Source organism: Arachis stenosperma, chromosome 5 (genome assembly GCF_014773155.1).
Source record: "Arachis stenosperma cultivar V10309 chromosome 5, arast.V10309.gnm1.PFL2, whole genome shotgun sequence".
Lineage (NCBI taxonomy): Eukaryota > Viridiplantae > Streptophyta > Magnoliopsida > Fabales > Fabaceae > Arachis > Arachis stenosperma.
The window spans coordinates 120,861,056-120,884,190 of record NC_080381.1 but is presented as its reverse complement, the minus strand read 5'-3'; the positions used below and the strand labels follow the sequence as shown (position 1 = coordinate 120,884,190).

Here is a 23,135-nt window from a genome sequence, read left to right as displayed (position 1 = left end):
TTAAATTATTATAGAAAAATTATATAATTAAAACTAAAATTTTAAATTTTTTTTATAAAATCACTTGTATTTAAACGATACGTGAAAACATAGAATTGAAATTAGTGCATCTAAATTGAGAATTTTGAGTTTTAAAAATAAAATGAGAAAAAAACGGGTGAAGGACTAGTTTGATGTATGATATTCAATTTTAGAGACTAAAATGAGTCACTTAATACAAAATAAAGGACTAATTTAGTACATCTATAATGATAAGTGACATGTGATACAAACTGTCATGTGGCCAAATAGTATTGTGACACATGGCACAATTGTCTACATAAGTTTGACATGTGTTATTGGTCAACACATCATCATATTATTACACGTGGCTAAATTATAGAGTGACATATGTTACTAACAGTCCACCACTATGTCATCATGCTGTTAACGAAAAATGGGTTAGAAACTAACGTAGTGCATTTTGTCAATTTTAGAAACCTAATTGGTGTAATTATAAAGATGAATATGATTTTATTATAAAGATGAATATAATTTAATTATAACTATGAATAAATTTAATTATATAAATGATAAATATAAATTTAATTTAATTTATATTGATGATAAAGTTCGATAAAAAATATGAATTTGAGTTCCTTCCCTGTTGCTCTACACACATTTTTTTTTAAGAAATTGTTAATAAAAAGTATTAACAAAATAAAAATGTCAGGTGAGTGAGGGTATGTAAGAACTTAGAAGAAAGGAGGAGGAGGTAGAGTGCACAAAAATGGGGATCCGATTCGTGCTGATGGTGAACAAACAAGGGCAAACGCGACTTGCCCAATACTACGAATACCTCACTCTCGAAGAAAGACGAGCCCTTGAAGGTGAAATCGTTCGCAAATGCCTCGCTCGTAACGAACACCAGGTACTAACCCTAATCCCCCTTTCACATGCTCATCGAAATTTACCGACTTTAATCGCATTCTGAGCAATTCGATATCTAGTTCTCAGAACACACGATCATAATTGATTTAGATCTACGTTGGTTTTCATAATTTTTTAGATTCAGGTGCTGGGTAGGGAAATCTAACCTAGCCTAAGCCTCGTTATGATAGGATTTTCCTGATGCTTGAAGAAGAAATTCAATTAATTGATAATGATGATTTGGATTGACATTATAAGATTTTAAAGGCCTGTTTGTGACACATTGTGTTAATTGCATGTTGTAAATTTTAGAATTTGTGCTCTGGTATATGTAGTTAAGTTCATTGTTATATCTGTATCAGCATGGAACCTTATCAAAATGTAGTTTTTGGGATTTGAATTTTGATCATCTAAAGTGAGGACTGAAAAGGTTTGTAAAGCAAGAAAGTGAGAGAGAGTAATGTTTTGATCAATAAGTTTTAATGTGTATGGGTCCCACTAAATAATCTGAGAGTGGTTAATCCTTACTTTCTGACTTTGTGGAGGAGTTAAACTCCAGTTTCAGTCTGTATGTTCCAAAGGGTGTGTTAATAGGTATTTTGTCCCGAGATCGGTTGCCATCATATGCGAATATCGCAAGGATTTCTATCCAATGTGGACATATTCAAGCCTCTGAAGCCTAGATTACTATTATGCATAGAAGCATTTGCTTAGCTTGTTGTGATTATATACACCATTGTTAATACTTTTGTGGTTAGCATACTCCAACTGCATTGAGGAGTCTTATCATATGCCTAAGGAATTAAGCACTTGGCTATTTTTCTTAGCAATTTCTGATTTAGGCATTACAAAGTTCCTGTGAGTTGGTGAAGGCATTTCAATTATTAGCTTAAATTGAGTTGCCTGGGTTACCAGGATGCCCAGTATTGTAGGAGTATGTATGTTTATTTTTCTAGCCTCTTATTTTCTGCAATGTGTTATACATCTATTGTATTCTTTTAACTTTTTAGCTGAAGTATATCAATCTTAGAAATCGTCATATTTTTGTTTTGAAATTACTTATTACATAATTCATGCTAGTATAAGTGTGCCTTCTATGTGTAATGAGTACAAGCCAAAACTGTGGACAGAAGCGGTCAATAAGAGCAGATGGAGGAAGAAAGAATTCATATTACACTGAATAACCTTAAATTATTGATTGAATATCAGAAACCTAATACGAATTACAGACAATACTAATAATAGAATCAACTACTTATACTGTAAAAAAAACCTACTATATATAGGAATCAGTCATTACTAAAAGTAACCAATTTCCTAAAGGGGTATAAACTCTCTAATTGGTTATTGGCCTAACTAATATGACAGCATTCCACAACTAATATCTGTCTCCTAACATGCTTACATTTGTCTTGACAAGCATTTAGTCTATTGCAAATATCTGACTTACCTTACTGTTGATGCTGTTCAAAGTATAATTGATGCATTTTCTTGATGACAGTGTTCATTTGTTGAGCACCGCAACTACAAAATTGTATATAGGCGCTATGCATCTTTGTTTTTCTTAGTTGGAGTTGATGACGATGAGGTAAATAAATTTTTCTCCATGTCTTATTTTATTTGGTTTGAGGAATGAATGAATTTGAAAATAACAAATCATGTAATACTAAGTACTCACTGCTTTGTCATCTGCATCCAAAACATAAAGGAAGATTTTGCTTGTCCAAAAGAAGAGGAGAGAGCATTTCAATAAAATAAGAAAACATGGAAATTATTAATCTTGTGAAAATATCCAACTTTTTCTGTAAAACATAGAGTTATAGACTGTAGTTTGAAAGTATGCTTGATTACATAATCTTCTTCTATGGATACTGTTGCAGAACGAGCTTGCTATTTTGGAATTCATACATCTATTAGTTGAAACCATGGACCGTCATTTCGGCAATGTGGTAAGAATAGGAGCCTATGGGGTTTTTGTAGTTATTTAGTTTCCTAGTTTTATCTTTGAAACCTACATTACAAATCATTGTTCTGCCATTTTCGTCCATTTTCTGAAAGTAGATTTCCCATTAAATAAATATGTTGCGATGTCTCTTTTCTTCTTACAGTGTGAACTAGATATCATGTTCCATTTAGAAAAAGCGCATTTTATGTTGGAGGAAATGGTCATGAATGGTTGCCTTGTGGAGACAAGCAAATCAAATATTCTGACTCCAATTCAGCTGATGGACAAAGCATCTTGAAGTAGAAAAATAAGAAGAATGGCCGATGATTTCTGTATGATTATTGACTTTCAAAGTCATTGTTCTGTGTACAATATCATCATTAATATTTCTGTTTGTTTTTGTTCTTTTCCTTCTTGTATGAATGATTTTGTACCAATAAGAACTACACATACTGAAGAACATTTTGTTTGGAATTTTGCTTCACATGTATATGTTTCTTGCATTCTTATCGAGATGCCATGCGTACCATTCTTTGGCAATTCTTCTTTAATGGAGATTTAGATGCTCTGAAAGTATAGTTAACCACTCTTTGATCATTAAGTAGGAACTACCATACCAAGGAAGTTACAATGACATTAGGTCAGTTATGACACAATTCATAACTGAACAAAGTGGACATCTAGTTGCAATAATTTTGAATTTGCAGAGAATAAAAGATGTGTTAGTGTGGAATTGGCATGAACTTAGTATTCAACTACCTCTTAATGATTTTGAATTAATATCAGAAATTAAGAACTTGTAGAAGTTACATCAAATGCAGTGTCCTCAAGCTTGTTCATTAGGTTAGCTCATTTGTCTGTTTAAACAAATGTCAAGAATTCAAGTTTCATTTTATGTATACAGCCATTCATTGGTCAGTAGTAGACTCTTAAATGGAGTTTTGATCTGCAATGACTTATTGAACTGGAAAATACCGTGAGAAACCAAAAAAGAAACAAAATACAAAGACAAAGGCTTATAGTGGTGCTAGATTTGACAGACAAATTTTTCTAGTTATCTACCTTTCCATAATAAACAATTAAACAAGAATTGAATATGTACAAAGTATTTTATACAACATGGCTAAAAATCTTTCTTTTTTTTTTTTAAATTCCAATCTCAATTGATAAAAATCAAAATATTAAACAGCTGCAGGACGTCCACCCTTTCTGGGGTCACTAACACCTGTTAGAATGCCATTCTTTTTATGTAGATTTTTTATGTCTTCACTCTTAGTAGTTTGAACAATAAGCTGAGTAATAGCTAGTGCTCCAGATTCACTCAATTGATGGCCTCTCTCTTGTAGGAAAATCCTACTTGATTTTAAAAGCTCAATGTGATCACCATCATTAGCAGTCAAGTTCTCATACCTAACTACATTTGGTATTAGCTGCATGAAAATGAAACATTCATTTAGATTGTACTTAAGGAGCATAGAAGTTAAGGGAAATGCTTGAACAAAGACTAGTTATTAGTTGGAACCTTGTGATAGATCCTTGGACTTTGAACTGCATCCAAAGGTTCCATTCCCAATATGAAGTGATTCATGAACACTTGAATCACTGCTGGAATAATGTTAATTCCACCACTGGCTCCAATTACCCCAATCAAATGATCATCCTGACATAGAATAGCAACAAGAAGCTTAGTGCATTACTCCGGAAGAAAAGGTGTTCTCTCTCTGTTCCAAAATATCTGCTACTTATGAAAATTTAGTATATCAACGATTCCACATATCTGGCTACAATTTATATCAAAATATGTGTATAGCAAAGATCATTATGTTGCAAAAAAAACCATTTCTTTCAGAATCCAGACATTTGTTAAAAGAAATCATCATAAGCAAGCTGCATGCAATACCTTTGTGATGATAATAGGAGTCATGGAAGACAGAGGTCTTTTCTTAGGTTCAATAAAATTTGTTGGAGCTGGGGGAAGTTTATCAGGGGATATATCAGTTGGTATAGAGAAGTCATCCATCTCATTGTTGAGCACAATGCCAGTAGAAGTAGAAAGAACTCCAGCTCCAAAATGAGAGTTCACTGTTGTTGTCATTGATACAGCATTTCTATCAGAATCCACAATGCAGAAATGGCTTGTACCATGATCTCTAAGTGGACTCCACCTGCAGGACATGGTTATAGATTAAACCTTGTTCATATCAACAACATTACTATGCAACATGCCAAGCAAAGAGAGTTTTTTTTTCAATCAAATTACTATGGCAAGTGGATACATTCATACCTGTTCAAGTAGTACTCTGAGGGGAAAGTAGTGTTGTCAAATATCCTGCGCTGAATTTTTTGTGCAAAGGATGGGGAAAGCATTTCAGATTCAGTGTAACTGATGTCTACAAAGTCCGGATCGCCCAAGTTCATTCGGACAGCATACATGTGTTTCAACGCTTCTATTAATCGATGAAGGCCTAGATCGCCCTTTGCAGCTTCAGGATCTCTATAACTGTTGAAGATGTTTAGAACCTGAAACATACCAATAATCAAAATAAAACATCATACAGTGGAAAATGACAATAACAACAACAATTAAATCTGGTATTACTAGTTGGAGTCGGCTATATGAATCAGATAAAAGAAACAATAGTTCCTTGAACCGATACAACATATATGCCTCTTTCCATATGTTTTATACCATAATCATTCAAGAAAGGATAATGTCATTTAAAAACAAATGAAGGGATAGAATGTAATGTACTCACCAAAGCTAGGCCTAGTGTTCCACTTGAAGGAGGTGGCATTCCATATATTGTGTATCCCATCATATTCAAAGTTACTGCATCTGTTATTTTCACCTTATATTTTCTTAAATCCTCCATTGTTAAAATTCCACCACCTTCTCTTACATCCTTCACTAACTTCTTACCAATAGTCCCATTGTAGAATGCTTGTGGCCCTTGTTCTGCGACTGCCTCTAAGGTGCGGCCAAGTTCCACATTAGAACACAATTCCCCTTCTTTTAACAAAACTCCATTAGGTGCATATATGCTTTTTAAACCAGGATCATTGAATATTTTATCTGAATCATCAGCAAGGTAATCTTCAAGAGTTGGAGATACCAGAAAACCATCTTTAGAGAGTTTTATAGCCGGTTCGAATAAGGTCTTCCATGGCAATCGTCCGTACTTTAACCATGCCGCGTGAAGGCCAGCTATCTCGCCAGGAACTCCCATTGCTAAGGCACCTGAGCTCTTAGCTTTAGGATTATTCTGATACATGTTCTGTTTTGTTGACATTAATATATCTAAACAAACATTAGTTGCTATTTTCAGATTTATAAGCAAGAAAAATTATCAAAATCGAAGCACATCGGTTAGGTGCAAACCTACAATTGCTTCATTCTTATCAATTTTGTATCCTAAATCATTTCATTTAACATGAAAAGTTAACTCAAACCTTTGAAGCATGTGAAGGAGCGGTTTCTCTCATGTCAAAAGCTTGGGCTTGAGAGGTTGAAGAAGACCGGACAACCATGAAAGCGCCGCCTCCAATGCCACTTGAAGCTGTGAAAACAACACCAAGGCATAATGCTGTTGCCACTGCTGCATCAACAGCATGGCCACCCTGCCTAAGCATTGAAGCACCAATCTCTGAACACCGCGCATCATCGGCTGCAACAACTCCATGTTCTGATTCAACAATGTCTGCCTGATTTCTTAATGCACCTTCATTAGAACTTTCAAACCTTGGTACAACCTCAAAATTTATGCTGCCTCTAAATGCAAACCCAACAACTGAAGAAGAATAGTGTGATTAGGCAAATATAGTAAGTTTGAAGCTGGTCGAAGGGCATAGAGTTCAAAATACCAGTCACTTTCAAATCTACATCATTTTTCTAGATTCTGCTTCTCTTCTATTTGTGATTCTTAGTCATTTTGGTGGCAGCATGAGAAAACTACATTTCTAGGTATATAACGTGGATTTAATTTTGATGCCCTGTTGTTGTAACTACTTTTCAGATGGCATGAATAGTCATCCAAAAAGGTGGATGTGATGGACCCACTATGTAACAAAATTAAACTCATAATACATCTCATAGAATCTTAATTTTTACAAACTAAGGGTTATTTTTGTCTCTGGCATCTAAACTAAATTTTATGCTAGATTGCAAGTAATCATTAATCTGAATATTCATAAAATCTAATCCAATTTGAAAAGCATTCTGCTTTGAGTTTCCCTGGCATGAATGAATATGGTGAGCACTGAGCAGTGAAAATGAGAAATTCAAGAAAAAATTTTGAACGGTTGCATATAATTTGGGTACTCAGCACACACTTTTTTTCAAACAGATGATAGAATCAAACTTTTTATCCATACAATTGATTCACAACATAAACAACAACAACAATCTGAGAGTGGAAGTTCCAACAAAATAGGGAAAATGAGAGAGAGAGAGAGAGAGAACTAACAGCTGAGAGCGACCACAAGGGTTAGAAGGAAGGTGAGAAGAATCTTGCATTTTCTAAGATTGTTACTGGGGAAAGAATCGGTTCCCAAGAAAGGGGAAGAATCCATCATGCTGTTACTGCAAACAAAGGTCAACAAAACAAGAGCTTATATATATAACACTCCAGTGGTTGTTGGTTGGATTTGGAAAAACTCAAAATCACAATTCCCAGCTGATCATGCTATCTAACTATCTTACAACTCTTTCGTACATTTAAAATTTCATGAATCTAAAAATAAATTACGTCTAAATACATTTAATTTTAAAGTCACGGATATTTTAAAATTTAAAATATCAATTGCTTTAAAAGTTAAAACTCTTAAATATCTTTATATTTAGCTTTTTCTTTCCATCTCATACTCATTCATGAGAAATATATAATTGGATGCTGCATCATTATTTTTAATGAAGGTTTAAAAAGATTCCAGTGGTGATTTATTAGTTTATATTTTCGTAAAAACTACGAAAATATTCTATATGCGTAGAAGGTTTCAATGTCACATAGTTTTGGGATTTTTTTTAAAAATAAAATAAAAAAATTATTATTTTTTAAAATTCTATTTATTAATTTTAATTTTTTAAATACGATTTTTTTTTATTCAAAACAAGTTTGCCGTATTTGCCGACAAACTCTATAATATTTATAGAGTTCGCCTAATTCTCCGCTAATTCTACTTTAAATTTTAAAAAAAATTTGCCAACTCAAATTTTAAAGCTTTACAATGAATAATGACAATTATTATTATCGGCTCAAAAAATAAGTCATATTTTTATTAAAAAAATAATAATTTTTTATTTATAATAAAAAATTTTTTTATTAAATATGACTTATTTTCATACATCTTTATATTTTTGAAGATTATAAAAATAGTTGTCATTGTCACCATTAAAAAAGTCATGCTTGTTATCTCTGTATTTTTATGTACTTATATGTATTTTTATATACAATGATAATAGTTTAAAAATTTGAGTTTTATATTTAAAAATTAAAATTAAAAAATAAGATTTTAAAAAATAATAAATTTTTTTATTTTATTTTAGTGAAAAATCGCATAGTTTCGTGTGTGCCTAAAAAACAATAAAAAATAATAAATATGGGCTTGTTTGTTTTCTACTTTTCTCTTTTGTGGCTGGTTGTCATTGTCATATTTCGCTTCCTTTTCTTATTGAAGATTCTTTTCTATTATTGGTTGGTAAGCACTAAGCACCTCAGATCTTTTAATAGTTACTATTCGCTCATTTCTCTCTACTAGTATAGAACCCGGACTTCACCCGGACCAAATATTATTTCAATACAAAAATTTGTTAGTCCCTATCTATTAATATAAAAATTATATTATAATTTATAAGTATAATTTAAATAATTGAGGTTAATTTTTAAATTCCTAAACATATATTATCAAGTAGATTTATAAAATACAAATACTATTATGTGTTCTAATATATTCTGTGTCATTTTAAAAATGTTAATATTTTAGTAAAAAAATAGTGATTAATTATATTAATTAAATTACAAAATATATAAAAAAATATTATTCGTATACTAAACATTTTTTATATCCATATGAAAATATAATTGTTATTAATTAATTATATATTTAAATTTTTTAATTAACAAAAATAATAAATTCGTATATAATTGTTAAGAAAATACCAATATCAAAACAATATTTACTAAATAAATATGTACACATTGAGAAAATTAAAAAATTAATCATTTAATACATTTTTTTAAATATTTATTATTAATAAATTCATAAATATATTTTATCTTTTATTGCAATATGTCCTCTTCTATCAAAATTTTAAATAAAATAAAAAAATTTAAAATAATAACTGTCAAGACTATATGTTTTATTTATTTATTTAATTCTTCCATAAAAAATGCTATACAATACCTAAAAATAAAAAGACAAAAATACTCCCTATAAAATTAGTAGTAATAATATACATCATCATCATCAAGTAAACAAATCTTAAAATAAAATAATAATAATAATAAATCTGTATATAACTGTTAAGAAAATACCAATATCAAAATAGTATTTACATTAGTTATTTAATATATTTCTTTTAAATATTTATTATTAATAAATCCATAAATATATTTTATTTTTTATTGTAGTATGTCTTTTTTTACCAAAATTTTAAATAAAATAAAAAAATTTAAATTATTATCTAGTATAATAACAGTCAAGACTGTATGTTTTATTTATTTGTTTAATTTTTCTATAAAAGAATACTATACAATATCTAAAAATAAGACAGAAATACTCCCTATAAAATTAGTAATAATGATATACACCATCATCATCAAGTACACAAATCTTAAAATAAAAAAAATTATATATGAGATCAAATATCATTTTTAAATTCTATAAGAAAGATCACTATTAATACAAAAAAAATAAGAAAAATAGTGAATTAGTGAAAAACAAATAATTTTAACAAAAAAATTATATACTCAAAATTATATATGACACTAATCATATACTTAAATTTAAAATTTTATATTCATTTTACTCTAGTTATTAAATTTTTACTATTATTATACAGAAAATTATCAAATCACATTCAAAGGACACTTGAATATTTCTAGTTTCAAGATACAATATCAAAATAAATTAAAAAAATAAAATAAAATATTAGTTAAATAAACTCTTAAATGCCGACAAAGTTTTCTAGAGTTCACATCCATAACAAAATAATATTGTTCTTCCATAGTCTAGAATATTACTGATGATAGTATGTTTATATTGTATACTTATTCAATAGTAGTTTGTGTTGTACATTTAATTTTAAATTATATATATTAACTAAAACTCAAATATTACTATGGATAACTATACATTGAATGCAAATAAATTGTTTAAAAAAGTATAATAATATCTTTTTGGCACCTTATTCTATTAGTATTATACTAATATTTTTACAAATACTACGAACTTACATAGTTAGAGGCCTAATCACAACTCCAATTTTTTTAAATATATAAAGTTAACACATTTTTAAGAAGTCATTTCTTTTACACTCCCACTAAACTGCATTTTTTCTTTCTTTGCACCTTTTGATACTCCTAATTATGAAAAGTTGATTATGACATTTTAAGTCAAAATCTTATCCTAAATCAAATAATAAATCTCTCAACAGCTCTCTTGTTTAGAGGTTCATTCTTGATATTAGTCACAGATAAATAATCAAGCAAACAAAATAAATATGAAGTGATGACATATTGAACTTTAATAAAATGCATAAAGTACAAATTAACAGAAACAGAAAACACTTTTTTTTTTGCAAAAAAAATAAAAAAGATATGACCAAACCATGTTATTCTCTCATTAGTAACAGATGCATATAGAAACAAAATCACATTTTTTATGTAATCTTTCGGTATCTTCTTCTAATACTTAAAAAAATATACAAATAATAAAGATCAAGCACAAAATAAACAAAACAAAAATCTTTTGACAATTTTTAAAAAGTCAAACTTTAAGAATGAGCGAATATATAATGTCATACACAAATTCACTATCACACTTTAGTTGACATGCTATCTCTGCCAAAGCCTTTATTACTCGGTAGTTAAATTTAATATAAATGTTTATCAAAATCTAATTGTAAAATAAGATAATTCAAAGGGAGCTGACTATGATCGAGATTAACGTAAAATAAAAAAAATTACAAAACTTAATAAAAATGAGTATACATAGGTGTCAAAATTTTTTAATATACAAATCTTAAAATTACAATAAAACTATCTCGTCAAAACATCACATATTTAAGCTGCAAACACAAAAAAAACAGCTCCATGTTCATAGCTTGGAACATTTTAATGTAGCAATTATTGTTTTTATTGGTTTAAAAAGAATCTTAAAAAGTGTCAATAAGTTACTATCATAAACTAACTAATGATAACAATTTAAAATAAAAAAAAATAACTAAAGAAACTAATACCTCTATTTTAATTGGTTTTCTTTATCTACCTAACACAGGAGTTTAAAAGTGAAAATTTATACAATTCAGTAATGAAATATTTATTAACAAAAGAATGCATTCAAATGTTTTACGATAAGATAAGAATTCTATGATAAAAGATAAGCACAACTTATTTGCAAAAGTTACTTGATATACTGAAGGAATGATCAAATATTTAAATATAAGCTTAACAAATCTCCAATATATGTAACAAAAATCATAAACTAATGGAAGCAGTTAAGTACTGGAAGCTAAAATGTAACAAAGCAGTTAAGGACTGAAAAGAGCTCTAATAACAGAGTAATAAAAGAACTGGAAGCTAGTCATTTAATCCTCTTACACCAAATTAACAAATTTTCTAAACTGCAACTTGAGCTGCTGCAAGCCTTTTAATTGAAACCTTGTAAGAGTCTTCAAATTTTAGTTTAATAGTTGAATATTTAAAATTATTTATTTTTAAACTAAAAATCTGACGTAAAAGAAGAATATAAGATAGAACAAGACCAATTTGAGCAATGAATGCAATAGAAGATGGCTAACACCATGCTCTCCTCATATTGCAACCTGATAAACCAACTGAAGGTGTTAATTGCTGCAGCACCTTGATGAGGTACAATAATGCATAGAATAGAAGAGCTACATGCTTTTATGTTTATGCAATAATATTTGTTTAGTTAAAAAATCTCAATAAATCAATTACTTATAATCCTCCCTTTAAGTTTGGTCTGACAACACGAATTTTTCTGGGCACAGCTTGATGAGTTGACCCACTCCTTTCTAGTCAAGTATCTATTATTATTGTCAAACAGTTCAAAAATCTCAGCAACCATCTTTCACATATCCTCATTGAGCAAATAAATGTTAGATAACTAACCTCAAATGAATCACTCTGCAGAATGCCGCTTGATAGGTAAATGGAAAGAAATTTTTCAACATCATCTTCACTATACTCAAATGTCATTTGGATAAAGTCATTAGTTCCAAATGAAAAGAACTTAGCTTCATCAGCAATCTACACAAATGGATAATAAAATTAGAAAATTAAAATAAATAATTAAGAGTAAACTATTCTCTTTAACTGTCTTTCTTTCCCAAATTCTAAAATTGTAATTGTAATATATAATACAATTAAAAAAAAATCATAAAATTATCTAATACATGAAAATGATTTGCAATTATAAAACAGCAATAAAATCCTAGTAAATAAAAATAGATACCTTATATGCTCCAGCTGAAGATGATTCGAAGTTGCTGGAGGGGGTGCCGTCGTAATCACTACAAATCAGTCGTACCACCATTAGCTCCTCTGCCAATCCAACCCACTCCAACCTCAACCTCCAGCCAAAACAGAAGCAGATTAAACATAAATAAATATTTTTCTATTTTCTTAAAATGTATATAAATAAATTTCTGCTTTTTTGAAGAAATTACCTCTATAACATCACCGACGGCAGGATCTCAGAGCTCTCCGTTCTCTACATTAATGTTGTCAACTTATTGTCAAATGCTCCTTCTTCACTGATGGCTGCAACACACTCACCCTTGCCGCTTTTCTTTCTACTCGATGCTGTATCAACAGCCACCATCAACTTTGACTAATTGTTCTTCATCTTTGCTACTCGCCAGAGGAAACAGACTCGAAGCCTCTGTCGTGTTCTTATCTTTTCTTCGTCAAACGCTCTCCCAACCATAGCACCGACCACCATCATTCTCTATCTTCTCTTCCAGTTACTCCTTCCATCACCGCGACCTCCTTCTTCCTTGCCGGTGATAATTTCTGTGCATTTTGAACTATCACTCCATTTGTTTACTCCACATTATTTTCATCAATCAGATGGAGAGAGCGCACAAAAAAGAAAGAAGAAAGAGAGAAATGCAAAGAATTCAAAATTTGTTCACTCAATTTTTGATTTTAAATACTCAGATTCTGTGTTCAAATTCCGATCTTTTTTGGGGAAGAATCCGCCAAAACATCTTCTCCTTGCATACTTATTTTGTCCAACTTTTTTGTGCCACTTGTCATGTAAACAGACTCGACATTTATTGAGCAAATAAACTATACACTTGTCGAACAACGAATCAAGCACTAGTTGCTTATTATATATTAATAGATTATTCAAGTCCAATCATTTTAAAATATAAAATTTTTGTATTGTTTATCGCATTTTTATGATATTGTAACCTAGATTCATGTTAACAAAATTAATAATAATTAAAATTTTAATTTTATGTTTTTATATAAATAGAATGAACAATTATATTATAATTTTATATATAACGAGGATTCGGTAGTATTTCGTGAGACAATAACTTTTTTCTTACCTTCGTTCGTGTTTATTTGTGGGAGAGACTTGGTGAATCTTTATTTTTGTCATATTGTCAAATAATTTCTATAAATGTGGGTTACCCGAAGGAGGAGAGTGGTGGCAGATAGTGGTCTCGTTGGAAAATACACCGACGCAACAGAGACGTGATTGGGGAAGAGAGAATGGTTGATGGTGGAAGCTCAACACCTATGACACCTACCAGGGCTGCGACAACGGCGGTTCCGGGAAAGGACTTGAACAGATCGAGGGAGGAGATGCGCATATTTTTTTGGCAGCAAAATTCGACGATAAATTAGATTTTTTTTTAAATGAAAGACATCGTTTTACAATTGTTGTTTATCATTAGATTTTTTAAGCCAAAAATTGGCGATAAGATATGCGCCATTTTAATTGTTGTTTTGTGTCATTTATTACCGTCAAATTTTTTGACGAAAAAATAAATTTGATAATAAATCTTTTTATTAACAATAATGTTTTTAAATAATTTAAAAATATGATAAAATGTCTAATATTAAGTATGTGTTTTTAAAAAATATTTTAGAGATTAAATTTTTATACAATTTTTTACAAAAATGATTAAAAAAATATTTTTTATTTTTAAATTTTGGTGATTTTTTGCTAAGTATATAATTTTTTTTGAGATTTTTTCTTAACAACCAATAATATTTTTAAAAAATAAAATAAAATATAGAGATCAAATTTTTATCCTATTTTTTGTGTATATTTTTTAAACAATTATTTGAAAATTTTTATAAAATTTTGGATGAGATGCATAAGCAGTTTGTCAAATACAAAAGTTATTTATCACTTATATAATAAAATTCGAATACATTTTGCCAACGATAAAATTATTGAGGTCTATTTTTAGTAGTTTACCCCCTTTTAAATTAATGATAGGTATCTATTAAAATTTTCCTTCAAAATTGGATTACAACCAAAATAGTAGATGCTTTTTTATTGTTCATTATTTTCTTTCATTATTTTAAATTAAATATCTCTTATATTCTGAATTCATTAAAAAAATTATATCTAAACAAGCATTTGTTTAAATATATATAGGATAAAATAGACACTTATTTTTAAAAAGAGGGAATATAGAAAAAAAAAAGGATTAGGAGAAATTCTTGCATATAATTATGAGACTTTGTTCAGTAATATTATTCTTAAATTATTCTTAACTTCAAATTTTTATGGTAATTATGAATTCAAAAAAGTGATAAATAAAAAAAATAAATAAAATACCTAATTTAGAAATATCTACAATAGTTTGTTTTACAAAGTACACTTTCTGTCTTTCTTAGTCAAAAACCGGATTTTACATGTGAAACTTGTTTAACCATAATTTAGAGGAAATTAAAGAATAAGTTTCCGTTTCAGTTTGCTGAGAAATCAAATTTGTGATGTGCAGCATCCTTAGCTTGACCTGTCCCTGTCTATGCCAAACTTTTCCCATTTTGATAATAATAATAATAATAATCTAATAGTGTATTTACCTTTGATTTTGGATGATATTCAAAAATTGCACATTCTTATCGTGCTGAATCTGAAAAAGAAATACCATTTTGAGTAAACATTCTTTCTGGATTTTCACAAATTATTTGAAAGACAATAATTTTTTACAATTTAAAAATTTTTATTCGATCCTTAATTATTCAAGTAATTGATCTAAACAGTTTTGACATATTAGTAAGTCACTATTTATAAAAAATCGTTTAGACTTATTACTTAAATAATTAAAGATTGACTAAACTAATTACTTAAGTGATCAGAAACCGATTAAATTTTTTTGAATATTTACTCTAAGAGTTTTTCAATACATCATTGCATATCTAATGCAATATACAATTTGAATATAGTTACTTTTCCAAAAGAAGCAAGAAGTTGGTTCTATGAATTGGTAAATAATGTACGAAATGGCCTACTAGACAAACTTTCGTGTCACTACCCCATTTTTAAAAATAAACGTGTTCTTCACGTTTAATTTTGATGGAATATTAGTGTATGTTAACATAAAATGTTACTAGATGTATGCTCATATGTCATATCACTTAAACCAACTTGGGTTGGTCCAGTGGTCAGCTCACTCGTCCACTTAAGTAAGTGTCAGGAGTTCGAACTCGTATTTGAAAATTAGTAGTATTTTATCCTGAATATTCATTTTTTAACTCATATTAGACCAAATAGATAGTCCATTATACACATTATACAAATACCTCATTGACTTCCTAGAGAAAATCTTATTAGAAACATGAGTTACCACAGATTTAATAAGATTTTTACTTTTTTTTCTAAAATAATTTATCAAAGTTAATTTTTAAAAGATGCTCTTTAAAAAAAAAATAGAACATCTATATAACCAAACACAAAACAAAATACCTAAGCATTTCTCTAAAATTATTTACCAAACTAAAGGTTAGAATGTTGCTAACCATATAAAATACATTGTAAATTAGCTGGTATGACCTGCTCCTCCTACTCCTGCTTTGGAAGTTCCCATGATATATATATATATATCTTTCGGTTTTTTCACTAAAATAAAATAAAAAAATTTTAAACTTTAATTTCTTAAATACGATTTTTTTAGCATTTGGACAAATTCATCGCACCCGACTCTATAAAAATTATAGAATTTACCTTACCCTCGATGAACTCTATAAATTTTATGGAGTTTGCCTTACCTCCGGCAAACTTCAATTCAAATATATCATATTGAGTTTGAAAAGTTAACAATAGTAACTATTATCATCGTCTTTAGAGTAGTACACAAAAGTATACAGTAATAAGTCGTATTTTATTTTTGGGAAATAGTTATTTTTTAATTTATAATTAAAAAAATCCTAGTTAAATATAACTTATTCTAGTGTAGCTATATATTTTTGGAAACGATGATAATGGATGAAATTGTTAAATATGCTTTTGTTCATACCCTGGCCCAATGTTAAGGGCCCAGGTCCAATTAAAAGACCTAATCCAATAGATTAAGCCTAGCTAAGCACCGACCTTCACATAAGAAGTCGGTGTTCACCACGACTTACTCTAAAGAAGTCGGACATGAGATTAGCTGGCAGATAAGCACTCATTCAAATGAGTAACCGCCCCTAAAATCTCTCTTAAGCCATATCTTAACCTCCCTAAGATAATGGGACGGTTAACATCCTAAAGATACGGCACTACTTCAACGGTGGTTATTGGCTCACCACTATAAGTACACTGACACTTCTCAGGTATTTCTAAGCCCAATACTCTCTAGACCTGCTCACACCCTTGCTAACTTAGGCATCGGAGTGTCTTTGCAGGTACCACCCCCCATTCACTTGTGAGCACAAGTCGGACGGAATCTCCCGAGCTGCATACCCAGACGGAAACTTCCTCCTCCCCACATCTGGGCCAGTTAACGCCATCCGTCCAATCCATCTCCGGTTACCCACCGTAACATTGGCGCCGTTGCCGGGGACCCGAGAGATCATCCATTGATGGCGGATAGATCCCACGAAGAAGGCCATGCGGAAACAGATTCCGAAGAAGAGAATCTGGACGCAGGTAATAACAATGTGGACTTAACCCTCCACCAAGAAGTTAACGATCAGCAAAGAGAGGGCACCTCCGGGGTAAAAAACCCGAAGGCAAACCCCTCAGACGAGCGAGAATCAGAAAAAGGCGGACCATCCCACATAACTGAACTAATGGGGTTAGTCCACAGCCGCCTGGAGCAGTTAGAACATGAGCGGGAACGACAAAAGGAAACGGAGAGGTATCTAAAAGAGGAGATGGAACGGCGAAAAGAGTTAGAAAGGAAACTCTCAAAGCTGGAATCTTCCCTCAAGAACCACAACTCCCGCGACGAACAAGAAGAGTCACTCTTAGGTGAAGAAGATCCTTTTAGCGAGGACATAATGAGGGCAAAAGTTCCGAGAAACTTCAAAAGCCCTGATATGGACCTCTACGATGGAACCACGGATCCAAAGCATCACCTAAGCAACTTCAAAAGTCGGATGTACCTAGCTGATGCTTCCGACGCTACTCGATGCAAGGCTTTTCCGACCACCTTATCGAAAGCAGCGATGAAGTGGTTCGACAGCCTTCCCCCAAGATCGATCACCAGTTTTGAAGACCTCTCAAGGAAGTTTTTGATGAGGTTCTCAATTCAAAAAGACAAGGTGAAACATGCACCGAGCCTCCTGGGAGTAAAACAGGAGGTCGGAGAATCTTTACGAGCCTATATGGAAAGATTCAACAAAGCATGTTTGGAGATCCAGGACCTGCCCACAGAGACAGTCATAATGGGGCTAGTCAATGGGCTCAGAGAAGGTCCCTTCTCACAGTCCATATCTAAAAGACACCCCGTTTCTCTAAGTGATGTACAAGAGAGAGCTGAAAAGTACATCAACATGGAGGAAAACGCCAAACTGAGAGACCTGAGTGGACGACCTGGGCTCCCTCCCTCAACAAAAGAGAGGGAAAGGGAAACCAAGAAAAGAGAAGAGCTCAGTCTCGAAAGGCCAAGGAAATATCACTCTTATACTCCCCTGAAAGTTTCTATAGTGGATGTATATAGAGAGATTTGCAACACTGAAAGACTGCCACCCCCTAGACCCATTAAAAATAAAAAAGGGGGAAGCCGCAGCGACTACTTTGAGTACCATAAAATATATGGTCACTCCACTAACGACTGTTACGACCTTAAGAATGTGATAGAAAAGCTGGCTAGAGAAGGTCGGCTTGATAGATATCTCATAGAGAGGTCGGACGGTTACGGAAAGAGAAAGCGAGATGATATGGACAGAAGAGACCCACCACCGCAGACCCCAGAAAGACATATCCATATGATCTCAGGGGGATTTGCGGGAGGGGGACTCACCAAATCCTCTCGCAAAAGACATCTCAAAAGAGTCTATCAGGTCGGGGAAGAGTCACCCGACCTTCCTACCATTTCATTCACAAAAGAAGATGGGCAAGGAATAATCCCTGGACACGATGATCCAGTGGTAATAACTATGATCCTAGCAAATGCCCATCTCCACAGAACCCTAGTAGACCAGGGAAGCTCGACGGACATTCTCTTCAAGCCCGCTTTCGACAAGCTAGGGTTAGATGAGAAAGAGTTAAGGGCCTACCCCGACACCCTGTATGGATTAGGGGACACGCCAATAAAACCACTGGGATTTTTGCCCCTCCACACCACTTTCGGAAGAGGGAAAAAATCAAAGACTCTGAGTATAGACTTCATAGTCATCGATGTGGGGTCAGCTTATAATGCTCTAATCGGTAGAGCTACCCTCAATCGACTCGGAGCAGTGGTATCTACCCCTCACCTCTGCATGAAATTCCTGACCCCAGCGGGAATAGCAACGGTAAAGGGAGATCAAAAGCTAGCAAGAAAGTGCTACAATGAAAGCCTAAACCTAAGAGGAAAAGGCAGAGAAGTTAACACAATAGAACTCGGCGGTGCAAAGGCCAAAGAAGAGCTGCGACCACAACCGGGAGGAAAAACCGAGGAGATTCAGGTTGGTGAAGAGGAAGGGAAAAACACTCATATAGGAGCCAACCTAGGAGAAACTCTAAAACAAGGGTTGACTAAGCTCCTAAGAGATAATTCCGATCTCTTCGCCTGGAAGGTCTCCGACATGCCTGGGATTGACCCCGAGCTCATGTCCCACAAGCTCTCGGTTTATCCAGGATCCCGACCTGTACAACAAAGAAGACGCAAGCTCGGCCCAGAACGAGCCCTAATAGTAGAAGAGCAAGTACAGGCGCTCCTGGAAGCTGGCTTTATTAGAGAGGTCAAGTACCCAACATGGCTAGCCAATGTAGTGCTAGTCAAAAAACAAAATGGTAAATGGAGAATGTGCGTCGACTATACCGACCTAAATAAGGCATGTCCTAAGGACCCTTATCCCCTACCAAGTATTGATACCCTAGTGGACTCCAGCTCGGGGTACCAATACTTGTCATTCATGGACGCCTACTCGGGATATAATCAAATTCCGATGTATGAGCCCGACCAGGAGAAAACATCATTCATCACACCCCGAGCCAACTATTGCTACGTGGTCATGCCATTCGGATTAAAGAATGCAGGAGCCACATATCAAAGGTTGATGAATAAAGTGTTTTTCCCTCACCTGGGGGCCCTGATGGAGGTATACGTCGACGACATGCTAGTAAAAACCAAGAAAGAAGTCGACCTCTTATCCGACCTCTCACAAGTCTTTGACACCATAAGGCTGCATGGGATGAGACTAAATCCGGCAAAATGCGCCTTCGCGGTGGAGGCAGGAAAATTTCTAGGATTTATGCTAACACAAAGAGGGATTGAGGCCAATCCCGATAAATGTAGAGCCATCCTAGAAATGAAAAGTCCGACTTGTTTGAGAGAAGTCCAGCAGCTCAATGGCCGACTTGCAGCCCTCTCCAGATTCTTGGCAGGATCGGCACTAAAATCCCTTCCATTATTCTCCTTATTAAGAAGGGGATGCCAATTCGAATGGACTCCGGAATGCGAGGAGGCGTTCCAAGAGTTCAAAAAGTTTCTAAGCCAACCTCCTATCTTAACCCGACCAGTACCAGGGAAAGACCTCATTTTGTACTTATCCGTAGCAAACAGGGCTGTCTCGTCAGCCCTGATAAAAGAAGACGAGGTCGGACAGCACCCGGTCTATTTCATCAGTAAGGTCCTACAAGGCCCTGAACTAAGGTACCACAAACTTGAAAAGTTTGCCTACTCTTTAGTGATAGCCTCACGAAGGCTACGACCTTACTTTCAGGCTCACACAATAAGAGTCCGCACAAACCAACCCATGAAGCAAATCCTCCAAAGGACGGATGTTGCAGGGAGAATGGTTCAATGGGCAATAGAGCTCTCCGAATTCGATCTAAAATATGAAACTCGGACAGCAATTAAAGCTCAATGTCTCGCCGACTTCGTAGCAGAATACGCAGGAGACCAAGAGGAAAAGCCGACTACATGGGAACTCTATGTAGACGGATCCTCCAACAAAACGGGAAGCGGCGCAGGCATAATATTGGTAGATGAAAGAGGAACCCAGATTGAGGTTTCTCTAAAATTTGAATTCCCAGCCTCAAATAATCAGGCAGAATATGAAGCCTTGATTGCTGGGCTAAAATTAGCAGAAGAAGTCGGTGCTACAAAGGTGATGATATACAGCGACTCGCAAGTGGTGACCTCCCAAATAAGTGGAGAGTATCAGGCAAAGGACCCAAACATGAAGAGGTACTTGGAAAAAACTTTGGAGCACCTTGGGCGCTTTGTAGAAACCGAGGTAAAACACATAACTCGGGATCTGAACAGCAGAGCAGATGCCCTATCCAAGTTAGCAAGCACCAAACCAGGAGGGAACAATAGAAGCCTGATCCAAGAAACCCTCCAGGAACCCTCAGTAATAAAAGATAAGCAAGAGGTACTTGAAGTAGTCGGTTTGAACCTCGAATGGATGAATCCCTTGGTCGAATATATGAAATTCGATATCCTCCCTAAGGAGGAAAAGGAAGCCAAAAGAATCCGAAGGGAAGCACAACATTACACTTTGGTGAAAAATGTCCTTTACAGAAGAGGGGTATCGACACCATTGTTAAAATGCGTACCGACCTCAAGAACCACTGTGGTGTTGGAGGAAGTACATAGCGGGATCTACGGAAATCATCTCGGAGCAAGGTCACTAGCCAGAAAAGTTATCCGAGCCGGATTCTACTGGCCGACCTTGCAGAAAGATGCCACAGAATTTGTGAAAAAATGTCAACCGTGTCAGATGCATGCAAATTTCCACGTGGCTCCACCAAAAGAGCTCATTAGTATCACTTCTCCATGGCCTTTTGCAAAATGGGGAATGGATTTGTTAGGTCCTTTTCCCCAAGCGCCAGGACAAGTCAAATACTTAATCGTGGGAATAGATTACTTCACAAAATGGATAGAAGCAGAACCGCTGGCCACCATCACCGCTCAAAGAAGTCGGAGATTCCTCTACAAAAATATCATCACAAGATATGGGATACCTTACTCCATCACTACGGATAATGGAACCCAATTCACCGATGCTACCTTTAGAAGCTTAGTAGCCAGTATGAAAATCAAGCATCAGTTTACCTCAGTAGAGCACCCACAAGCCAATGGGCAAGCTGAGGCAGCTAACAAAGTCATACTGGCAGGACTAAAGAAGAGATTGCAAGAAGCAAAAGGAGCTTGGGCTGAAGAGCTCCCTCAAGTACTATGGGCCTACAGGACAACACCCCAATCCGCCACGGGAGAAACACCTTTCCGACTAGTCTATGGCGTGGAAGCCATGATTCCAATAGAAATCAATGAGCAAAGCCCAAGGATAATTCTCCATGATGAGGTCAGAAATATACAGGGACATAAAGAAGAGCTCGACTTGCTCTCCGAAGTCCGAGAAGGTGCCCAGATAAGAAAAGCTGCGCTGAAGCAAAGAATGACTACAAGGTACAACAAGAAAGTCATTCGAAGAACATTTGCTACAGATGATTTGGTCCTAATCAGAAATGACATTGGAGTCAACAAATCGGGAGAAGGAAAGCTCGCCGCAAATTGGAAGGGACCATACAAAGTTAATGAAGTTTTAGGAAAAGGTTATTATAAAATAACCGACCTGAACGGCACTGAGCTACCAAGGTTGTGGCATGCTTGTAACATAAAAAGGTACTACAGTTAAAAGCGAACTCTACTCCCTGATGTACTCTTTTCCCAACTTCATGATTTTTTCCCAAAAAAGGGTTTTTTCTGGAGAAGGATTTTTAACGAGGCATCATAGTAGAGACTAAGGGAAAATAGGCTATCAAGACCCTTAGTAGCAAAAGAAGGTACCTCCCCAATTAATAAAGATCTTTTTCATTCATAATATCTCTTATAATGTCCTTCTTTATTTTTCTAAATCTTTCTAAGAAACGCACCGACTTAAGCTCGACAAAACGTAAAAATCCCATGAACCGACCTAGACGGTCGTCAGGATAAAACGACGAGGTACAAGTCGGCGTAAAGAGGTTATATGAGTCGGTCGTAAAAACTCGGAAACAAATCCGACTCTTAAGTCGGAACAATATTCCGAGTAGGAAAGCTCGTGAAACACTACAATCCATAAATCAGAATGTAGAACCGAGTAGAAGAAAAACGCATCGCAAAAATAACCTAAGTCACAGGAACTCGCTAAAACAAAAGTTGAGTAGGAGGGATAATAAAAAAGAGATAGGAAAACCTAGGAAGAAGTTTAAAGGATGATCCGAAAATCCTTAAACGAAAAGCTCCGAAAAACAAACAAACCAAAAAGAAAGGTTTTCAAGAAAAAGTCAAGGGGAATTCAGAAAATTAGAAAAGCATACACGCACAAGGTAACTTAAACCCTTATCCAAAAAAGGATATTTATTTTGTTAATCTAAAGCCCTTATTCAAAAAGGGCACTCGCCAAAATATTTTGTTAACGGCCTTAAAAGGCCAAAAGAAATTGTTCAA

The 23,135-nt window shown here is 33.7% G+C and overlaps 2 protein-coding genes across 3 annotated transcripts; one reads left to right on the top strand and one right to left on the bottom strand.

Annotated features, from left to right (window-relative positions):
• Positions 1-651: 651 nt before the first annotated feature.
• Positions 652-3,338, top strand: LOC130979686 (AP-4 complex subunit sigma). Its single transcript, XM_057903206.1, has 4 exons — positions 652-910; positions 2,411-2,497; positions 2,790-2,858; positions 3,018-3,338. Exons 1-4 carry the CDS (start codon positions 770-772, stop codon positions 3,150-3,152), a joined length of 432 nt encoding a protein of 143 aa, XP_057759189.1. The 5' UTR covers positions 652-769; the 3' UTR covers positions 3,153-3,338.
• Positions 3,339-3,598: 260 nt separating this feature from the next.
• On the bottom strand, positions 3,599-7,575 carry LOC130979684 (glutathione hydrolase 3). 2 transcript variants are annotated; one of them, XM_057903203.1, is made up of 7 exons: positions 7,318-7,575; positions 6,305-6,642; positions 5,611-6,129; positions 5,139-5,374; positions 4,755-5,019; positions 4,377-4,514; positions 3,599-4,284 (listed from the first exon to the last, which is right to left on the bottom strand). In XM_057903203.1, the coding sequence occupies exons 1-7, from the start codon at positions 7,424-7,426 to the stop codon at positions 4,036-4,038; spliced, it is 1,854 nt and encodes a 617-aa protein (XP_057759186.1). In that variant the 5' UTR covers positions 7,427-7,575; the 3' UTR covers positions 3,599-4,035. The 2 variants fall into 2 exon arrangements, with proteins under 2 accessions (XP_057759186.1, XP_057759187.1); XM_057903204.1 differs by lacking the exon at positions 7,318-7,575 and having other exon boundaries at positions 5,611-6,152; positions 6,305-6,539.
• Between the last annotated feature and the right edge of the window lie 15,560 nt (positions 7,576-23,135).